The sequence below is a fragment of the Chiloscyllium plagiosum genome, chromosome 2 (assembly GCF_004010195.1).
Source record: "Chiloscyllium plagiosum isolate BGI_BamShark_2017 chromosome 2, ASM401019v2, whole genome shotgun sequence".
NCBI lineage: Eukaryota > Metazoa > Chordata > Chondrichthyes > Orectolobiformes > Hemiscylliidae > Chiloscyllium > Chiloscyllium plagiosum.
The window spans coordinates 56,781,542-56,799,775 of NC_057711.1; the positions used below are offsets into that span (position 1 = coordinate 56,781,542).

General features: G+C 38.2%; 1 protein-coding gene across 7 annotated transcripts in view; it reads left to right on the forward strand.

The window, feature by feature from the left end:
* Positions 1 to 18,234, forward strand: part of pam (peptidylglycine alpha-amidating monooxygenase) — a 228,796-nt gene that overhangs the window by 136,921 nt on the left and 73,641 nt on the right. For all 7 annotated transcript variants that reach the window (XM_043709988.1, XM_043710012.1, XM_043710023.1 and 4 more), the window contains 4 exons: positions 3,872 to 3,920; positions 6,358 to 6,425; positions 11,501 to 11,581; positions 15,868 to 15,944. In XM_043709988.1, the coding sequence (XP_043565923.1) occupies positions 3,872 to 3,920; positions 6,358 to 6,425; positions 11,501 to 11,581; positions 15,868 to 15,944 (275 nt within the window). The remainder of the gene's footprint in view (positions 1 to 3,871; positions 3,921 to 6,357; positions 6,426 to 11,500; positions 11,582 to 15,867; positions 15,945 to 18,234) is intronic.

Here is an 18,234-nt window from a genome sequence, read left to right on the forward strand (position 1 = left end):
TCCCTTTTTTTTCTAATAAAAGCTGATGCTGGCTAGAATATTTGTTTGGAAATTGATTATTAATTTCCAAAGACCATTATAAATGAGAGCAGTAGTAGTCCATTCGTTGCTGGCAAAATACTGAAATCACTTAAGGAGGTCTTAACAATACATCTAGAAAAGCATCCTAAGTTTAGAACAAATCAACATGATTTTACTCACATTAAATCCTGTTCGACCAAATTCATTGCAGTTTTTTGAAGATGTAACTGGTAAGCTATGGAGAGTCAACACAAAAGACACAATAAAATGTCTCACAAATGATTAATGGGCAAGATAAGAAGTTGGGGAATTGAGGTCTTCACATTAGCATTGAGAAAGGATTGGTTCTGTCCAGAAAGCAGTCAGCAGGCATAGGTCAGACATTTTCAGGTTACTGGGAATTGATTAATACCAGTACCACAACTGTCACTGCTGGGGCCTCACCCTGTTTACAATGTAAATTAATGACTTAAGAGGTGGAGTAGTTTTTCTAACTTTGCTAACTTAAGTGGACAAGTAAGCTGTGGGAAGGATCCAAAGTGGTTGCATCTGTCAGAGAGATTAAGTGATGGATGGATTACAATGCAGAGAAGTGTGAATCATTCCCTTCAGTTGTGAGAATAGAAAAACAGACTACTTTTAATAGGTATGTAGATTTCTGATAAACTTCTCAATGAAGTCTCTTTAGATTCAAAATCATTAGCTCCTTTTTACAACTGACTCACTTTTGAAGGTGTTTGACATTCCTTGAATAGGTTTTGTAATGTGATTATTGGATAAAATTGAATTCCAGACAAGCATATAAATCAGAATTGAGGGATACTGTAGAATCAACGAGGTAAAAACAATGACTGCAGATGCTGGAAACCAGATTCTGGATCAGTGGTGCTGGAAGAGCACAGCAATTCAGGCAGCATCCGACGAGCAGCAAAATCGACGTTTCGGGCAAAAGCTCTTCAGGAATAAAGGCAGAGAGCCTGAAGCGTGGAGAGATAAGCTAGAGGAGGGTGGGGGTGGGGAGAAAGTAGCATAGAGTACAATAGGTGAGTGGGGCAGGAGATGAAGGTGATAGGTCAGGGAGGAGAGGGTGGAGTGGATAGGTGGAAAAGGAGCTAGGCAGGTCGGACAAGTCCGGACAAATCAAGGGGCCAGTGCGGAGCTGGAAGTTTGAAACTAGGATGAGGTGGGGGAAGGGGAAATGAGGAAGCTGTTGAAGTCCACATTGATGCCCTGGGGTTGAAGTGTTCCGAGGGGGAAGATGAGCTGATCCAGGATACTGTAGAATCCCTACCTGTGAACCATAGGGCCCAGGTTCAAGTCTCACCTGCTCCAGTGGTGTGTCAAACACACCTGAACAGCTTAACCAGTAAACTGGAGACTTAAGTGTGAACCAGCCATCCTATACCTTCTGCAAACAAGTGAAAGTAGCTGGAGAAGAAGAATCAAGGCGCAGCACATCTTGAAAAGCCAAAAGGATCATGTCAGTAAATCCTGTGAACATGGACCATTGTACTACCTTTCCATGACAGCCACTCTTTCCCACCACGCCCCCCCACCCCCCGTGTATCTCACTGCATTTGAGAGGGGGGATGGGGAGAATGTATAAAGGGGCAAAGTTTGACCTGGTGGAATTACATGTTAACGGTTTATAATTATTTGTAGCTAGAATTTATTTACTTGTAATAAAGTCTTCCTTGTTAAGTACAGAAACCAGGAGTCTAAAAGACAGGAAAATTGGGGAATTTTTGCATACTTTAATAAAATCTTTAACTTTTGTTATGACTCTGAATAATGGAACTTGATTTCCTGCTGGCTACCCCAATAAGTTTTAACAATTTTAATTGACAGTTCCTGTAAAGCTTCTGGTTTGTATTTGCCATTGAGTGTGAGTGATATTATAGAAATTTTGTTTTGTATACCACCAGCACAAAACAATGTATCAAAAGGACATTTCTTAGAAAGCATACTTACAGCAAATATGCAACTAATCTTTGTGGCATTTTTTGGTCTGGTTTATGTTCCATAACTTTAAAGCTGAACAAAGAAATGTTTTTATTGAGATCTTCCATCTCACTGAGGAGGATTCAGGTTATTCTCGATCCAACAATCTGCTTAAAAAACTGTGTTTTGACAGCTGTGACAAATTGCATCATTGTAGCCTCAACAATCTACAATATTCTCAAACAGTCAATAATAGTCGACATAAAGCAACCCGCAACTGTCATTTAAAAAAAAAGTCAGTTTGCCTTCTCTCCCAAAATTAATACATCATTTGAAAATTTCCAGGATCTACTCCACAGCTTTTTTCAAAATGAATCAGTTTTTCCATAGATCATATCCTATTCCTGTATCGAATTTCATTGAAATCCATCTGTTAGGTTCTGAGATATATTGTTTACAGACTAACAAGGGAACATCACGTTTAATGGGAAAGAAAATAATCTACAATGTACAGTAAACAATATATTGGGTAATCTAACATCTGTTCCAGCTCAATGTGCAAAGGTTATTGATAAGTAATGTTTGCTAAGAGAAGGCATGTTTTAGAGTGTAGGTTTGCTTGCTGAGCTGTAGGTTTGATATCCAGATGTTTCATTACCTGGCTAGGTAACATCATCAGTGGCGACCTCCAAGTGAAGCGAAGCTGTTGTCTCCTGCTTTCTATTTATATGTTTGTCCTAGATGGGGTTCCTGGGGTTTGTGGTGATGTAATTTCCTGTTTGTTTTCTGAGGGGTTGATAGACGGTATCTAGATCTGTGTTTATTTATGGCATTGTGGTTGGATTGCCAGGCCTCTAGGAATTCTCTGGCATGTCTTTGCTTAGCCTGTCCCAGGATAGATGTGTTGTCCCAGTCGAAATGGTGGCTTTTTTCATCCGTGTGTAGGGCTGCGAGGACAACCCACACAAACTAAGCTGTATCAGAACACTATTCCAACAAGCCACCACATACTGCAGCACAGACGAACTTCGAAAAACAGAGGAGAACCACCTATACAACGTATTCAAGAAGAACGGATACTCAAAAAATACAGTCCACAGATTCCTCAGAACAAACCACGACAAGCAGACCAAACACAGCCAGAAACCCTTACCATCTTACCATACATCAAAGAAGTTTCAGAAGTGACAGCCAGACTACGAAGACCCGTCTGAATCCTAGTAGCACACAAACCCACCAACACTCTCAAACAAAAACTAACAAACTTAAAAGACCCAGTACAACCCATGGACAAAACCAACGTCATCTACAAAATTCCATGCAAGGACTGCCACAAACACTACGTAGGACAAACAGGAAGAAAGTTAGCCACCAGGATACACGAACACAAGCTAGCCACAAAAAGACACGACCTTCTCTCCCTCGTAGCCTTACACACGGAGGAAAAAAACCACCATTTCGACTAGGACAACACCTCTATCCTGGGACAGGCTAAGCAAAGACATGCCAGAGAATTCCTAGAGGCCTGGCACTCCAACCACAACACCATAAACAAGCACATAAATCTAGATACCATCTATCAACCCCTCAGAAAATGAATAGGAAATGACATCACCAAACCCCAGGAGCCCCATCCAGGGCAAACATATAAATAGAAGCAGGAGACAACTACTTTGCTTCACTTGGAGGTCGCCACTGATGATGTTACCTAGCCAGGTAATGAAACGTCTGGATAGCAAACCTACACCCTAAACCTCAACCTGAGCTACAAACAAAGGCATGTTTTACTGAAAAAAATGATTTTGAATTTGTCCAGAGAAGTAATGATACCATATAAAACGCCGAGAATTTTAAAGTCCTTTGCAATTTAAATTCTGTAAAGCTTTATGTGCATTTCTTTTCCTTTCAGATAATCATAAAGATTGCTCTGGTGTGACATTACAGATGACATTTCGTCAGTAAGTATCCAGATTTAAGCTCTTATAAAACAGTGTATCTTTGTGGTATCCCATAATAGGACCATCACTAAAATACTGTATTATCGTACAACTTCTTCCGAAAAACACAAGTTGCGACCCTAACTTCTTTATGAATTCACACTTCTACAGACCAAACTCTTAATATGGGCCATCAATGTGCTATGATTTAATAACATCATCTACAGCCATGGGATCGGCTTCTACATAAACAGTGATAGCGTCCAAGTAAAACAACACAAAAATGTAGTGCATTCTAGAAACAAAAAAATACAAAATGTGACTGCAGGAAATATTATTCTAGCAGCTGTAATGTAGACAACTAAATCTGAAAGAATACATCATGTCACCTTGGGAGAGTTAGAAAATGTGACTGAAAGTTTAATTGATTTGAATTTAAGAAACCATCTAAAAGACAGGAATGAAGTTATGAAATAAAGTTTTGAGTTTGAGTTCTGGTGGATAAGACTAAATTTGCTGAAGGCAAATGGTAAAATAAATAGAGAAGAATATACAGAGGGCTGGAGTTAAAGAACAGAATGAATGAAGGAAGTAGTGAGTAAAATGCTTGTGACTACAATAAAAGATTTAATAGCAGAGCATTTGGAAAACTGTAATAGAATTAGACTAAGTTATCATGGCTGTAAGAAAGGGAAATCATTTTTGACAAATCCACTTAAGAGATTAATATGTAAAATTAAAACATGGCATTAGGTGTACTTTACTAATGTGAATTGAGAATTGGTAGGCAAGAAACCAGGAGTAGAAAGAAATTGATATTTTTCAGAATGGCAGGCAGTGAATGATGGGGTACCACGGGGATCAGTGCTAGACTCCAACTCTTCGCAATACATATTAATGATTTAGATGACTGATCTCAAGGTTTGCAGACAACACAAAGCTGGGTGGTTAGAGGAATGATGAAGAGGATATAGAGATGCTTCAATATGATTTGGATAAATTGAGTGGCAGATGCATGGCAGATGGAAGTATAATGTGAAAATGTGAAGCTCTTCCTTTGTAACAAAAATAGGAAAGAGGATGGCAATCTGAATGGCAATAGATTGGGAAAGGAGGAGGTGTAACAAAACCCATGTGTTCTCCTAAACCAACCACTGAAAGTAGACATGTGGGTGCAGAAGTGAAGAAGGCAAATGGTATGTTGTCTTCGCAGTGACTGGATTTAAGTAAAGGAGCAGCCTTGGTGAGACCACACCTGGACTATTGTGTACAGTTTTAGTCTCCTTTTCTAGGAAGGATGCTCTGGCTATGTAAGGAGTGCAACAAAGGTTTCCAGATTGATTCCTGAAATGGCAGGACTGATGGATATAGACTGGATCTGTTAGGACCACATTCACTGGAGCTTAGAATAATGAGGGGATTATCTCATAGAATTTTAACAGGACTATAGAACGTAAACGCAGCAATGATATTCCCAATGATGAGGAAATCAAGAATTAGGGATCGTAGTTTAAAGATATGGAGTGAGCCATTTAGGACTGAGCTGAAGGGAAATTTCTCTTTTTGCTCCAAAACTTCTCTTGAATCTTTTCTGCACTCTCTCATGCCTTCATACTTTCCCAAAACTGTCAGCAAAAACTGGTTAGAATAATTTAGTTGAGGCCAAACCAACATTTGTGCAAGATAGGAATAACCCTTTGGTCTTTTTTTTTAATTCTCTACCCCATTAGCTGAATGCTCTGTGCTTTATAAGCCACACTTTCTACTCCTATTGTGAGTTCCAATTGTTTCCGTGTACACAAATCCAGGTCTCTCTGTTCATGCACCTCTTTTAATATTGTACTCTTTGTTGTCTCCCCAAGCACTTGTCAAAGCTATTCACTTCACATTTCTCTGCATTTTATTAAACACTTGTCCAACCATTTCACCAACCTATGTCTAGTTTTTTGTTCTGCACAGTTCTCGTGGTTCATAATGGTTCCAGGTTTTATGCCATTCATAAATTTTTGAGATTGTGCTCTGTACTTCACATTCTAAATCAATTATGCAATTCAGAAGAAGCAAATGACCCTGTACCAGCCTGGGGGAAGCCCATGACAAGCCTTTCTACAGTCTTACAAACATACATTGCACAGTAGTTCCTGTTTCTTTTGCCAATTTTACACTTCTCTTCTATTCAACCTTTAATTCCTTATATTCAGTTTGGTAAAATGATCTGAATTTTTGATAACTATTACTGATTTTGTAGCTGGAATACAAAATACCAGACTGTAGAAATAGTATTGTCTGTTTTATTTATATTGAATAATGGAAGATTTTCAATGAAACTGTGAATATAAAGTAATCGTCATTCTCAATATCTATTATGGATCGAAATTCATTGGCATCTATGAAGAAAATATTTTAGGATAGTCACTGAACTTGCAAGGTAATAGTAACGAACTTTGTTTTCCTGCAGGCAGCCTTTGATTGCTGGCATTTATCTCCTCATGTCTCATGACGCTGTCATACCACCAGGAGAAAAGGGTGAGCTTCAACTGTCATTTTGTATGTTTCCTGAAGAAGGGCTTATGCCCAAAACGTCGATTGTCCTGTTCCTTTGATGCCCTGACCTGCTGCGCTTTTCCAGCAACTCATTTTTAAGCTCTGATCTCCAGCAACTGCAGTCCTCACTTTCTCCTATTTGTATGTTTTAGTCACGTTATTTCGTTATTTTTACCTAAGGTACCTTGTTATCAATTAATTAACTTTGAAAAATGGTTACTTTTGTTATGTATTGTAGAAAATATTGGCAGCTAGATGCACAGAGCAGGGTCCCAAGAACATTGGAAGTTGATGAATGAAATCTGTTTTGATGTTGATTAAGGGAAGAATGACGTCAACGAAACTAGAAGAACTCTGCTCTTTTCTTTTAATTGTGTTTTTGGACTTTGTGTCTACATCAGCCGATAAATGAGGCCTTAATATTATCTCATTAACGCATTATCTTCCTCTAACTGCCTGCCGAGATTAAATGCTCATACTCAAAATGAAGAATGGTATATCTCCTTTCCACTTCACCTTCAGGTGACAATAAGGATTGGCTTAATAATGGATGCGATTGTGCAGTATAAAAAATGACTTCTGACGGACTCTGCTGATTATGGCAGGGCAACTTAGAACCCTGTACCAGTCACGATCATTTGGAATAGTGATACAGGCTCGAAGGGCTGAATGGCTTGCTCCTGCATCTAAGCGTTCCTATCTTATTCAAGCATACACTGTCTCAATAGGAGTCAATAGGGTAGATGCAGGAATAATGTTCCTCCAGTCTAGGGGGTTTAGAAGAAGTGGATATTGTTTTGTTTTTAATGTGTTCAGTGGATGCTGGCATTGCATTTATTACCCAAGCCTAATTACTCTGGGAAAGGTAGCGAGATGCTTTTGTGAAGCACTTCAGACCTTAGGGTGTACAAACACTCTCAATACTATTAGGGATGGAGTTCCAGGATTTTGACCAGCAACAGTAAAGGAATGGCAATATAGTTCCAAGTCAGGATATTATGTTGAAGTTGCAGTTCCCATACTGATCCTGATGTTCTACGGAGTAGAAATTGCAGATTTGGAAAATGCTGTTGAAAGAGTCTTGGTGAGTCACTACAATGCATCTTGTAGATGGTACATGTTGTTCCTACTCTGTTAGTCATGAAGGCATTGAATATTCGAGATGATGGATGGGGTGCCATTTGATTGGGCCACCTTTTTCCTAGGTGTGTCAAGCTTCTTGAGTGTTGTTGCAGATGCACACATTCAGACAAACTATAAGTATTCTGTTACATTTTTAACTTGTACCTTATGGATAGTGGAAAGGCATGGGGGGAGGGGTTTGGGGGTCAGGAAGTGGGTTACTTGCAGCAGAAATACTTACTTCTGACCTGCTCATGTAGCCACAACTAATCCAATTGAGTTTCTGGTCAATGGTAACCTGCAGGATGTTGATAGTGGGGAGCTTCAGCGATGATGCTTAAATGTCACGGGATGATGGTTAGGGTCCTTCTTGATGGAGATGGTCATTGCTCGGTACATGTGTGGTGCAAATGTTACTTGCCACTTATCATCTCAGGCCAGAATGTTATCTAGCTCTTGCTGCATATTGACATGGGCTGCTTTAGTATCTGAAAAGTTGTGAATGGTCTTGAACTTGTGCAATTACCAGCGAACATCCCCACCTCTGTCCTAATGTTTGAAGGGAGGTCATTGATGAAGCAGCTGAAGATGGTTGAGCATCAGACACTCACCTGAGGAATTCCTTTCATGATGTCCTGGAGCTGAGGTGATTGACCTGTAACAATGATAACCATATTCCTTAGTGTCATATTCCTTAATGACTCCTGCCAGTGGATTTTCCCCTTGATTCCAGTTGTCTCAACTTTTGATAGAGCTTCTTGATGACACTTCATCAAATGCTGCCTTGATTAAGTGCCAATTAAGACTGGGAATAACGGGTAGGCCAGTAGGACTCATATAGAAATGATGGTGATAATGCTTCACTGAGGGCAATAAGTCTTTGTCGTTCTCTGTCCTAGAGAGTTGTTGGCCATAAGGTGTTCTGAGTGCATTCAAGACTCTGATCAACAGATTTTTATGTATTTAAAACATCGAGAGTTAGTGCAAAGTTGAAGTAGAAAATTAGTCTTTATCCCATTGAAGCGTAGTTGAGGACTGAGCTGCATACTGTTGTGTCTATTTCTTGTAATAGATTCTTATCTTAAAACTACTTTTTACCTTCAGGAAATATGTTAATGTAAGTAATATAATTTTCATGCTTTGAATAAAGTGTATAGCATCAGTTTGAGAATTGTTTATGCATCAAACTGTACATAATTTAAACAACTTTCATTTGTATTTGTCTTGTTTCATGGTCTTTGTACCTACCTTTTCTTGAATCACAAATACTCTATTGCCAAATTGGCAGACAACCTGCTTTTAGTCATTCCTAAACTCCGCATTAAAAAAAATCAAAATGCTGCAGATGATGGACTAAAAACAGAAAATGCTAGAGAAATGTAGCAGATCGAGCCACATCATTTCTGATACTTTCTCACCCCTATGGCAATTTCCATGCAGTCACAGAATGTCTAGTACTTAACATTATTACCTCACCCCTCCTCATTGTCCAGGGCCACAAAGTATTTCCTGTTCCTATCTCCATACAAATTGGTGGACCAGCTGAGTTCCTCCTGTGTTTTCTATTTTTATTATCTTAGCCTAAGCTATGGTTATTGCTTCCCATAGCAACCTCCTTGAATTTAGAAACTTGCATCTCACTATTGTGTGAATTAAATCCTATGACTCATCATTTCAGCGCAGTATAAATTTAAATATGAACTACAGTATTGAGAGCAGAACACTGGTATATATAATTTATCCACAAAGCCAGTCCTTTGCACTCCGTGGGAAAATTGACAAGATCAAGAAATGGGTTCCTGAAAATAGTGTAATATATCATATCTTCCTATTGCTGTATTCTTAAATGTAGATACACTTTATTGCTGCAAACAGTAATTGTTTGAAATCAAGTTGTTGGTAAGATGTCTGAGAAACATCAGTACTCTGACAAATTTGGCTTGCAGTTTGATCCAAATGCTGCAATTCCTTAACTAATTCTATCATGGAAACACTATTATTAAAGGAAGTATTGGAGTTTATGAATGATCGCCACCTTCTCTAATAATTATCAGTAGGTAATAAATACAACTTGCCAGCAATAACTGTAATCTAGGAATCCTGAATTAATATAAATGGGTGGAATTGAAGTGTGATCCCAACATACACTATCCCAGAATTCCATGGGATTGAAATAGTATTTGATCTTCTCAGAGGCTTTAAAATCATTACTGTACACATACTGGAATAGTTTATATTGTTTGCCTTGATTCAGCTAATTTATATCTAAAATAACTTGAAAATTTATCATGTTTAGGATTTCGTATAATATATTATGAAACAATATATTAGAACAAACAATTAGAAAAGTAAATTGCTGATATCTGTAAGCAGAAAGTTATTTCTGAAGTTTAATTTGTAGGAAGGCTAGTATCTTTAATAACCCTCATATGTTTTACTGGAATTAATCAAATTAGACCAAAAATATACGTTGTTTAATTTATTTTTCATTTCATAGCTTATACCTTTCTTAGAATTTAGTTGACATTCATATTTCAACGTGCAAAAGTAGAGAGAGTTTTAATGAGGGCTTTTAAGGGTGTTTTTGAAAAAAAGTCAGGCTTAAGTAGTTTATTTTTCCTCAGATAAATGACAGCTTTTAAAAGCTATCATACCTGTACAATTTATCAGTTAGTCTAGTTAAATAACTCTGCTATTAGATACGAAATGAGAATTAAAATAAAAGGACCAGTAATAAGCTTCAATTGCATGCTCAAGAATGTGCTACAAATCTGAAACAAATCCAGAAAATGCTAGAAACCCTGAAATGTTTATATGAAGAGAAACGAGTTAGTTAATCAGGTGAGTACATCAGAAACCTTAATGAAATCTTAGATCTTGTTGTGGCTTTACATTTCACTCTGGATCCCACCAACCGGCCACAGAACCTTGTTTTGTGATTTACAAAAACAAGAATAAAGTAAATAATTGGTCGTACAGAACTTCAATATTGCTGGCGAAAAACAAAGTTTATCAAAGCTTTTCATTAGGACAATTGCAAGAATAAAATTTAGGGGAAACTCAACATTTAATCAGTATGAGTGGAAAGTGGGTATTGATTGGCAAATAGACTCTGGTAGAGGCATTACATGGACAATGTACCAGTTAATGATTTTTGACTGCTGCATTCCAGTCTTATTTAACTTTAAAGGCAAAAAGTTGACTCAGGTCAAGGCATTGCTCTGAAGTGAACCAACAAAGGGCTGAGTATTTTACTGAGTTGAAACAAGTAGGGTGTGTGTACATAGTGCAAAGAACTCTTCTTTGCAGAAAGAAAGACTATTATCTTCCAGTACATGCAAGTATTACACATTGTGAACCCTGTGGGCAATCCTAAATTGATTGTCAGCATTATTATCCACACATTGTGGATTATCCAGCACATGTTGATCAATTTAGGAATAACATCTAATGTTGGATACTGGTGCTAAAATCCATATATTCATACAGAAAATGTTAATTTTCAATCTTAAATGGTATTCTTGTGAATTGCCCTTGAGTGCAGGATGATAAGGTTCAACAAAATGTGTTGTTTTAAGGTAATGTAGAGAAGTTCCCAATTTTTAATTAAGCCAAAATTATGGGTTCCAAATATGAAATGATCCATAATGATCGAGAATAAATTCAGGAGACTGTTATTGACTAAAGAACAATAAGAATGTGGAGCTTTCTTCCTAAATGAAGTGTTTGATGTGAATAACATGAATACCCTGAAATTATAGCTGGATGAACAAGTTGTGGGGGTAAAAAAGACTTGCATGGTGATATGATGAAAGGGAGGAGAAGATTTGAGGAACATAAAAACTGATATTAACCATATGGTCTGAATAGCCTGTTTCTGTGTTGTGATTTTTTTCTTAATGTTATCTATTGCTCATAAGTATTTTTTCTTTCAGTTGTAAATGCAGATATTGCTTGTTTGTATAAACAAGCTACAATACATCCATTTGCTTTCAGAACTCATACTCATCAATTAGGTAAGAACAGTGTATTCTTAAATAATTACCTTTCTTGAATTTTCTGAGAACATTTCTTAAAATGCCATAAAATTTGAAACCGTCTCAAAACAGTGGCATTGTGTTTTATGTCAGCCTTCCGGTATTTTTATGTAGTCATGGAATATGTAAAGGTGATTCCATCCATCAAATCGTCTTTTGCTGCAAATCATAAGAATTTATATTCATAAATTAAAGCAAATATTTAACAGATGCAAAAAAGGAAATTAGTAAATTTCAGTTGTGAAACTCCAAGGATATGAGAGCAAAGCCTAACGATACCTTGTTTCATGTCGCACACAATGCAGTTGTCATTGCACTCCGTAGATGACTTTTCCTATTGAAAATAACACATGAATCATGTTTCTTTAGCGAATGTAATCATCTGGGTTTATTGTTATTTTAAATCTTTTTGTTTTGTTAATGACTGTCATTGCAGCATATTGTTGCAAATGTTCCTGTCTTGGAGGCTGTTAATTAACGTACTAATTTTTGAAATTTAATGGTGAATTTCAGGGGACTAAACATGTCATCACCAAGTTTGTACATGGTACAGGCATCCAAGTTCAACTGACTACAATAATAATAAGTTATAGAGTCAGAGAAATGCACAGCACGGAATCAGACCCTTCTGTCTAACCTGTCTTTGCCGACCAGATATCCCAACCCAATCTAGTCCCACCTGCCAGCACCTGGCCCATATCCCTCCAAACCCTTCCTATTCATATACCCATCCAAATGCTTCTTAAATGTTGCAATTGTACCAGCCTCTACCACTTATCTGGAAGCTCGTTCCATAAATGTACCACCCTCTGCATAAAAAAGTTGCCCCATTAGTCTCTTTTATATCTTTCCCCTCTCAACCTAAACCTATGCCCTCTAGTTCTGGACTCCACCACTCCAGGGAAAAGATTAACTATTTATCCTATCCTTGCCCTTCATGATTTTATAAACTTCTATAAGGTCACCCCTCAGCTTCCAAAGCTCCAGGGTAAACAACCCGAGCCTCGTCAACTTCTCCCGACAGCTCAAATCCTCCAACCCTGGCAACATCCTTGTAAATCTTTTCTGAACCCTTTCAAGTTGCATAACATCTTTCCAGTAGGAAGGAGACCAGCATTGCACACAGTATTCCAACAGTGGCCTAACCAGTGTCCTGTACAGCCGCAACATGACCTCCCAACTCCTGTACTCAAAACTCTGACCAATAAAGGAAAGCGCACCAAACGCCGCCTTCACTATTTTATCTACCCACAACTCCACTTTCAAGGAGCTATGAACCTGCACTCCAAGGTCTCTTTGTTCAGCCACATTCCCGAGGACCTTACCATTAAGTGTATAAGTCCTGCTAAGATTTGCTTCCCAACATGCAGCACCTCGCATTTATCTAAATTAAACTCCGTCTGCCACTTCTCAGCCAATTGGCCCATCTGATCAAGATCCCATTGTAATCTGAGGTAACCTTCGCTGTCTGCTACACCTCCAATTTTGATGTCATCTGTAAACTTACTAACTATACCTCTTATGCTCACGTCCAAATCATTTATATAAATGGTGAAAAATAGTGGACCCAGCAATTGATTACAAAACTTCTTTCTAAGATTTGAATTATAACATCTGTTATAGGCAAATTTTTAAGGCAAAATAATCATATAACCATATGATATTAAGTAACTTTGTTAATTTCAGAAATATCATTCCTTTTTTTGCATCTGAATGAGGTAATGCTTATGTAGTTCGTAGAGAATTAGGATTGATGGAATGGAAATGTCTGTTAAACAGCCTGAGGAGCTGAGATGCACAAAACTAAGACATTGTAGCACCATTATTGATGGATGCTGTAAAAGCACTACATCTTTAAGCAATCAATTTCCATCATAAACTCATTATAAATACAGAATAGGCAATTTCCAGTAGTGAAAGTGGACAACTGAAAGTAAAACTTTGGTAAAATTAGATAATTTATTTGGGTCCTGAAAATCTGTTACACAGGTATCAAGAGGAGATTGCCAGTGACCTCTATCAGTAAGCCTGCCAGAATCTTCCATGTCAGGGTGAAGCTTCCAAGGGACATGTCTCAATTACCTTCATAGTGGCAACATCAAATTTTGGATGAAGTGCTAATTGGGAGTGTAAGGGGAGTGGGTTTTTTTCTCTCTCTCCTTGAAATTGTACTTCATGACAGTCTGCTTTTGAATAATTTGCCTCAAAGTAGTTCTGTCCTTCAGCGATCCAGGATAGGATTCTATCCTGAAATCAGCAACAGGCCTTATAATCAATTATTATTAGTATCATTGATCTGAATTAGGATACTATTGGATCCCTTTGAAAATTGGACAAGTAGAGTACTCATTATGGCGAGTCCTGCATCTTTTAAACTAGTGACTACCTCAACTGCAAAGCCCCAACCCAGTTTGTCTGTGTTCATATTGACATTCCAACAGATTGGGCTATGAATTTGAGGCACGTTTTAAAATTATGCTATTCACCATAGATCATTTATTTGAGTAGTCTTTCTGCATAGAAAATATTTCATTACCTAGCATAAAATGTAACTTGGGTATTCCTGAAACCATTATCTACTACCTTATGAAAAGTTTTTGAGCGTAAGTATACAAGGTATGATTAATGTGAACTTAGAATTCCAATACATGTTGAGCAATGAGGAAAATTTGCTGATGGACCCAACAAAGTTGTAATTTGAAGAAACTCCATCCAAATTTTTTTTCTTTCCCTTAAATAAAAATGCTGTTTTACACTAATTGTCCACTGTCAAATGTTTGTGCCTTCGCAAAACTTTTGAACAATTCACTTTGTGAGAAGTATGACATAATGGATCAATTGAAAACTACACAATTACTGATCAGATATTTGAGAAATACTAGTTTGCGTCTGTAAGTCTCCTCCCAAACTGTAAGAAATGCTCTGCACCCTTTGTCAGCCTGACAGCACTTCAGTTTAATTTCAGATAGTTACAGGACCACCATCTCATTATTTTTGTCAAGTTTTGGCTGGTTATATGACATGCTAACAATGTATTTTTAAAAATTAGACTCTTAAATGCATTAGAGATACTTGCTGTGAAACCATATTAAAAAAATGTATTTATTCTGGACATCAGCCCAAGTAGTGTTAGGGTACAAATTGATTATTTTTCAAGTTATGGTGCAATGTAGAAAATAGGTTGGACACAAGATATAATGTAATGCACAAAACGATAATGGGAAAAATTGAAAGGTGACAGTTAAAGGAGGTTTTAATCATTCTGAGGCACACTTTGAGGTACGGGACTCAAAATTTGGTTATTACGTTGAGAAGAAAGAAAGCTAACATTGCTATATAAACAGCTTTGCCATGCCCATTGTTGACTAATTATGACCTGATGTTCACAGAAGTAGAGTTAAGTGTTCAACCTTTCAATTAGGTAATTTGAATGGTTGAATCTGATGTATGGACTTAAATACTATTTACGTGTAAGGGTGATTGAGTATGACTTGTTGATGGAATGCTTGGCTGAAACTTAAGTTTGATTGTGCAATTGTGCTTTACAAGCAACAATGAAAATTTAAATTTGTGTAATCAGAAATTTTTTTAGAATATGTTCATTATATGTGAAATAGTGTCAATAATATATTAAGAACATGCTTTTTCAGATAAAGTTAAAAAATTTGGAACTATAAAAATTGAGTCGTCTTAGTTAACGCAGATCAAGCAAGTCGGAAAATATTTTAACGTCCTTGTTTCAAGTTGTCAATCTTAAAGTTGTACATGTAATATCTTATACTAGAAATATTGCTGATGATATATGCTTATGCATTCTTTTAAATGCACTCTTCTGAAAATGCAGAATATACATTTCAGCATTGACAATGAAAAGACAATTTCAACATCAAAGAAATTAGCTGAACTGCATTGAATACCTAAAATAAACATATAATTGTCCCTAACCCCTCTGACAGCAATTGATGTCTGGGGAAAAAACATGAGTCTGTTCAAATCTGCAGTTTTGTTTCTAAATGTAGAAATGTATTTTCATCAATATATGGTGGAAAAAGTGATATGTTAGAGTGACCCAAATGTTTTGGTCTCAGCTGACTGCACATGTTAACCTGGTATGCAATTTGTAATTGATGACCTTTTGTCATAGTTTCCAACAATGCCCTTTTGTGCCCTGAGTACAACAAATGTTCAATATTTATGTTTCAATGCATTTTTTCCCTTGAGGTATGCCAATAACTTGCATTCAATGTTGATTTCTGTCATTTTAGGTCAAGTGGTTAGTGGATACAGAGTAAGGGATGGAAAATGGACGTTAATAGGTCGACAAAGTCCACAAATGCCGCAGGTATGTTTGTTCCTCAGTACAGAGTCAAAGAGATGTACAGTATGGAAACACCTTCGTCCAACTCATCCATGCCGACCAGGTATCCCAACCCAATCTAATCCCACCTACCAGTACCTGGCCCATATCCCTCCAAACCCTTCCTATTCGCATATCCATCCAGATGCCTGTTAAATGTTGCAAATGTACCAGCCTCCTCCACTTTCTCTGGCAGCTCATTCCATACACGTACCACCCTCTGCGTGAAAACTGGCAGCTCATTCCATACACGTACCACCCTCTGCGTGAAAAACCTGCCCCATAGGTCTTTTTTTATATCTTTTCCCCCTCACCCTAAACCTATGCCCTCTGGTTCTGGACTCCCCCACCCCAGGGAAAATGTATCTATTTATCTATTTGTCCTATCAATGCCCCTCATGATTTTATAAACCTCTATAAGGTCACCCCTCAGCCTCCGACGCTCCAGGGAAAACACTCAGAGTCTATTCAGCCTCTCCCTATAGTTCAAAGCCTCCAATCCTGGCAAAATCCTTGTAAATCTTTTCTGAACCCTTACAAGTTTCATAACATCGTTCCGATAGGAAGGAGACCAGAATTGCACGCAATATTCCAACAGTGGCCTAACCAATGTCCTGTTCAGCTGCAACATGACCTCCCAATTCCTGTACGCTATACTCTGACCAATAAAGGAAAGCATACCAAACGCTGCCTTCACTATCCTATCTACCTGCGACTCCACTTTCAAGGAGCTATGAACCTGCACTCCCAAGGACCTTACCATTAAGTGTATAAGTCCTGCTAAGATTTGCTTTCCCAAAATGCAGCACCTCACATTTATCTAAATTAAACTCCATCTGCCACTCCTCAGCCCATTGGCCCATCTGATCAAGATCCCATTGTAATCTAAGATTACCTTCTTTGCTGTCCACTACACCTCCAATTTTGGTGTCATCTGCAAACTTACTAACAATACGTCTTATGCTCACATCCAAATCATTTATTTAAATGATGAAAATTAGTAGACCCAGCACCGATCCTTGTGGCAATCCACTTTTCACAGGCCTTCAGTCTGAAAAACAACCCTCCACTACCACCCTCTGTCTTCTGCCTTTGAGCCAGTTCTGTATCCAAATGGCTAGTTCTCCCTGTATTCCATGAGATCTAACCTTGCTAACCAGTCTCCCATGCGGAACCTTGTCGAACCCCTTACTGAAGTCCACGTACATCACATCTACCGCTCTGCTCTCATCAATCCTCTTTACTACTTCAAAAAACTCAATCAAGTTTGTGAGACATGATATCTCACGCACAAAGCCATGTTGAATATCATTAATTAGTCCTTGCCTTTCCAAATACATGTACATCTTGTCCCTTAGGATTTCCTCCAACAAGCCCACCACAGACGTCAGGCTCACTGGTCTTTAGTTTCCTGGCTTGTCCTTACCACCTTTCTTAAACAGTGGCACCAGGTTAGCCAACCTCCAGTCTTCCGGCACCTCACCTGTGACTATCGATGATGCAAATATCTCAGTAACCTCTCTAGTTTCCCTTAGAGCTCTAGGGTACACCTGAACAGGTCCGTAGGGTTTTATCCACTTTTATGCATTTGAAGACATCCAGCATTCCTCTGCTGTAATATGGACATTTTTCAAGATGTCACCATCTATTTCCCTACATTCTATATCTTCCATGTACTTTTCCACAGTAAATAAAGATGCAAAATACTCATTTAGTATCTGCCCCATCTCCTGCGGCTCCACACAAAGGCCACCTTGCTGATCTTTGAGGGGCCCTATTCTCTCCATAGTTACCCTTTTGTCCTTAATGTATTTGTAAAAACCCTTTGGATTCTCCTTCACTCTATTTGCCAAAGCTATCTCTTGTCCCTTTTTTGCCCTCCTGATGTCCCTCTTAAGTATACTCCTACAGCCTTTATACTCTACTAAGGATGCACTTTATTTATCCTTTCTATACCTGACATATGCTTCCTTTTTTTTCTTAACCAAACACTCAATTTCTTTAGTCATGAAGGATTCCCTATACCTACCAGCCTTTCTTTTCACCCGAACAGGAATATACTTTCTCTGGACTCTCGACCGGTGACAAGCGGTGTCCCGCAGGGTTCAGTGTTGGGGCCGCAGCTGTTCACGTTATATATTAATGATCTGGATGAAGGGACTGGGGGCATTCTAGCAAAGTTTGCCGATGATGTTACGAAGTTAGGTGGGCAGGCAGGTAGTACTGAGGAAGTGGGGAGGCTGCAGAAGGATCTAGACCGTTTGGGAGAGTGGTC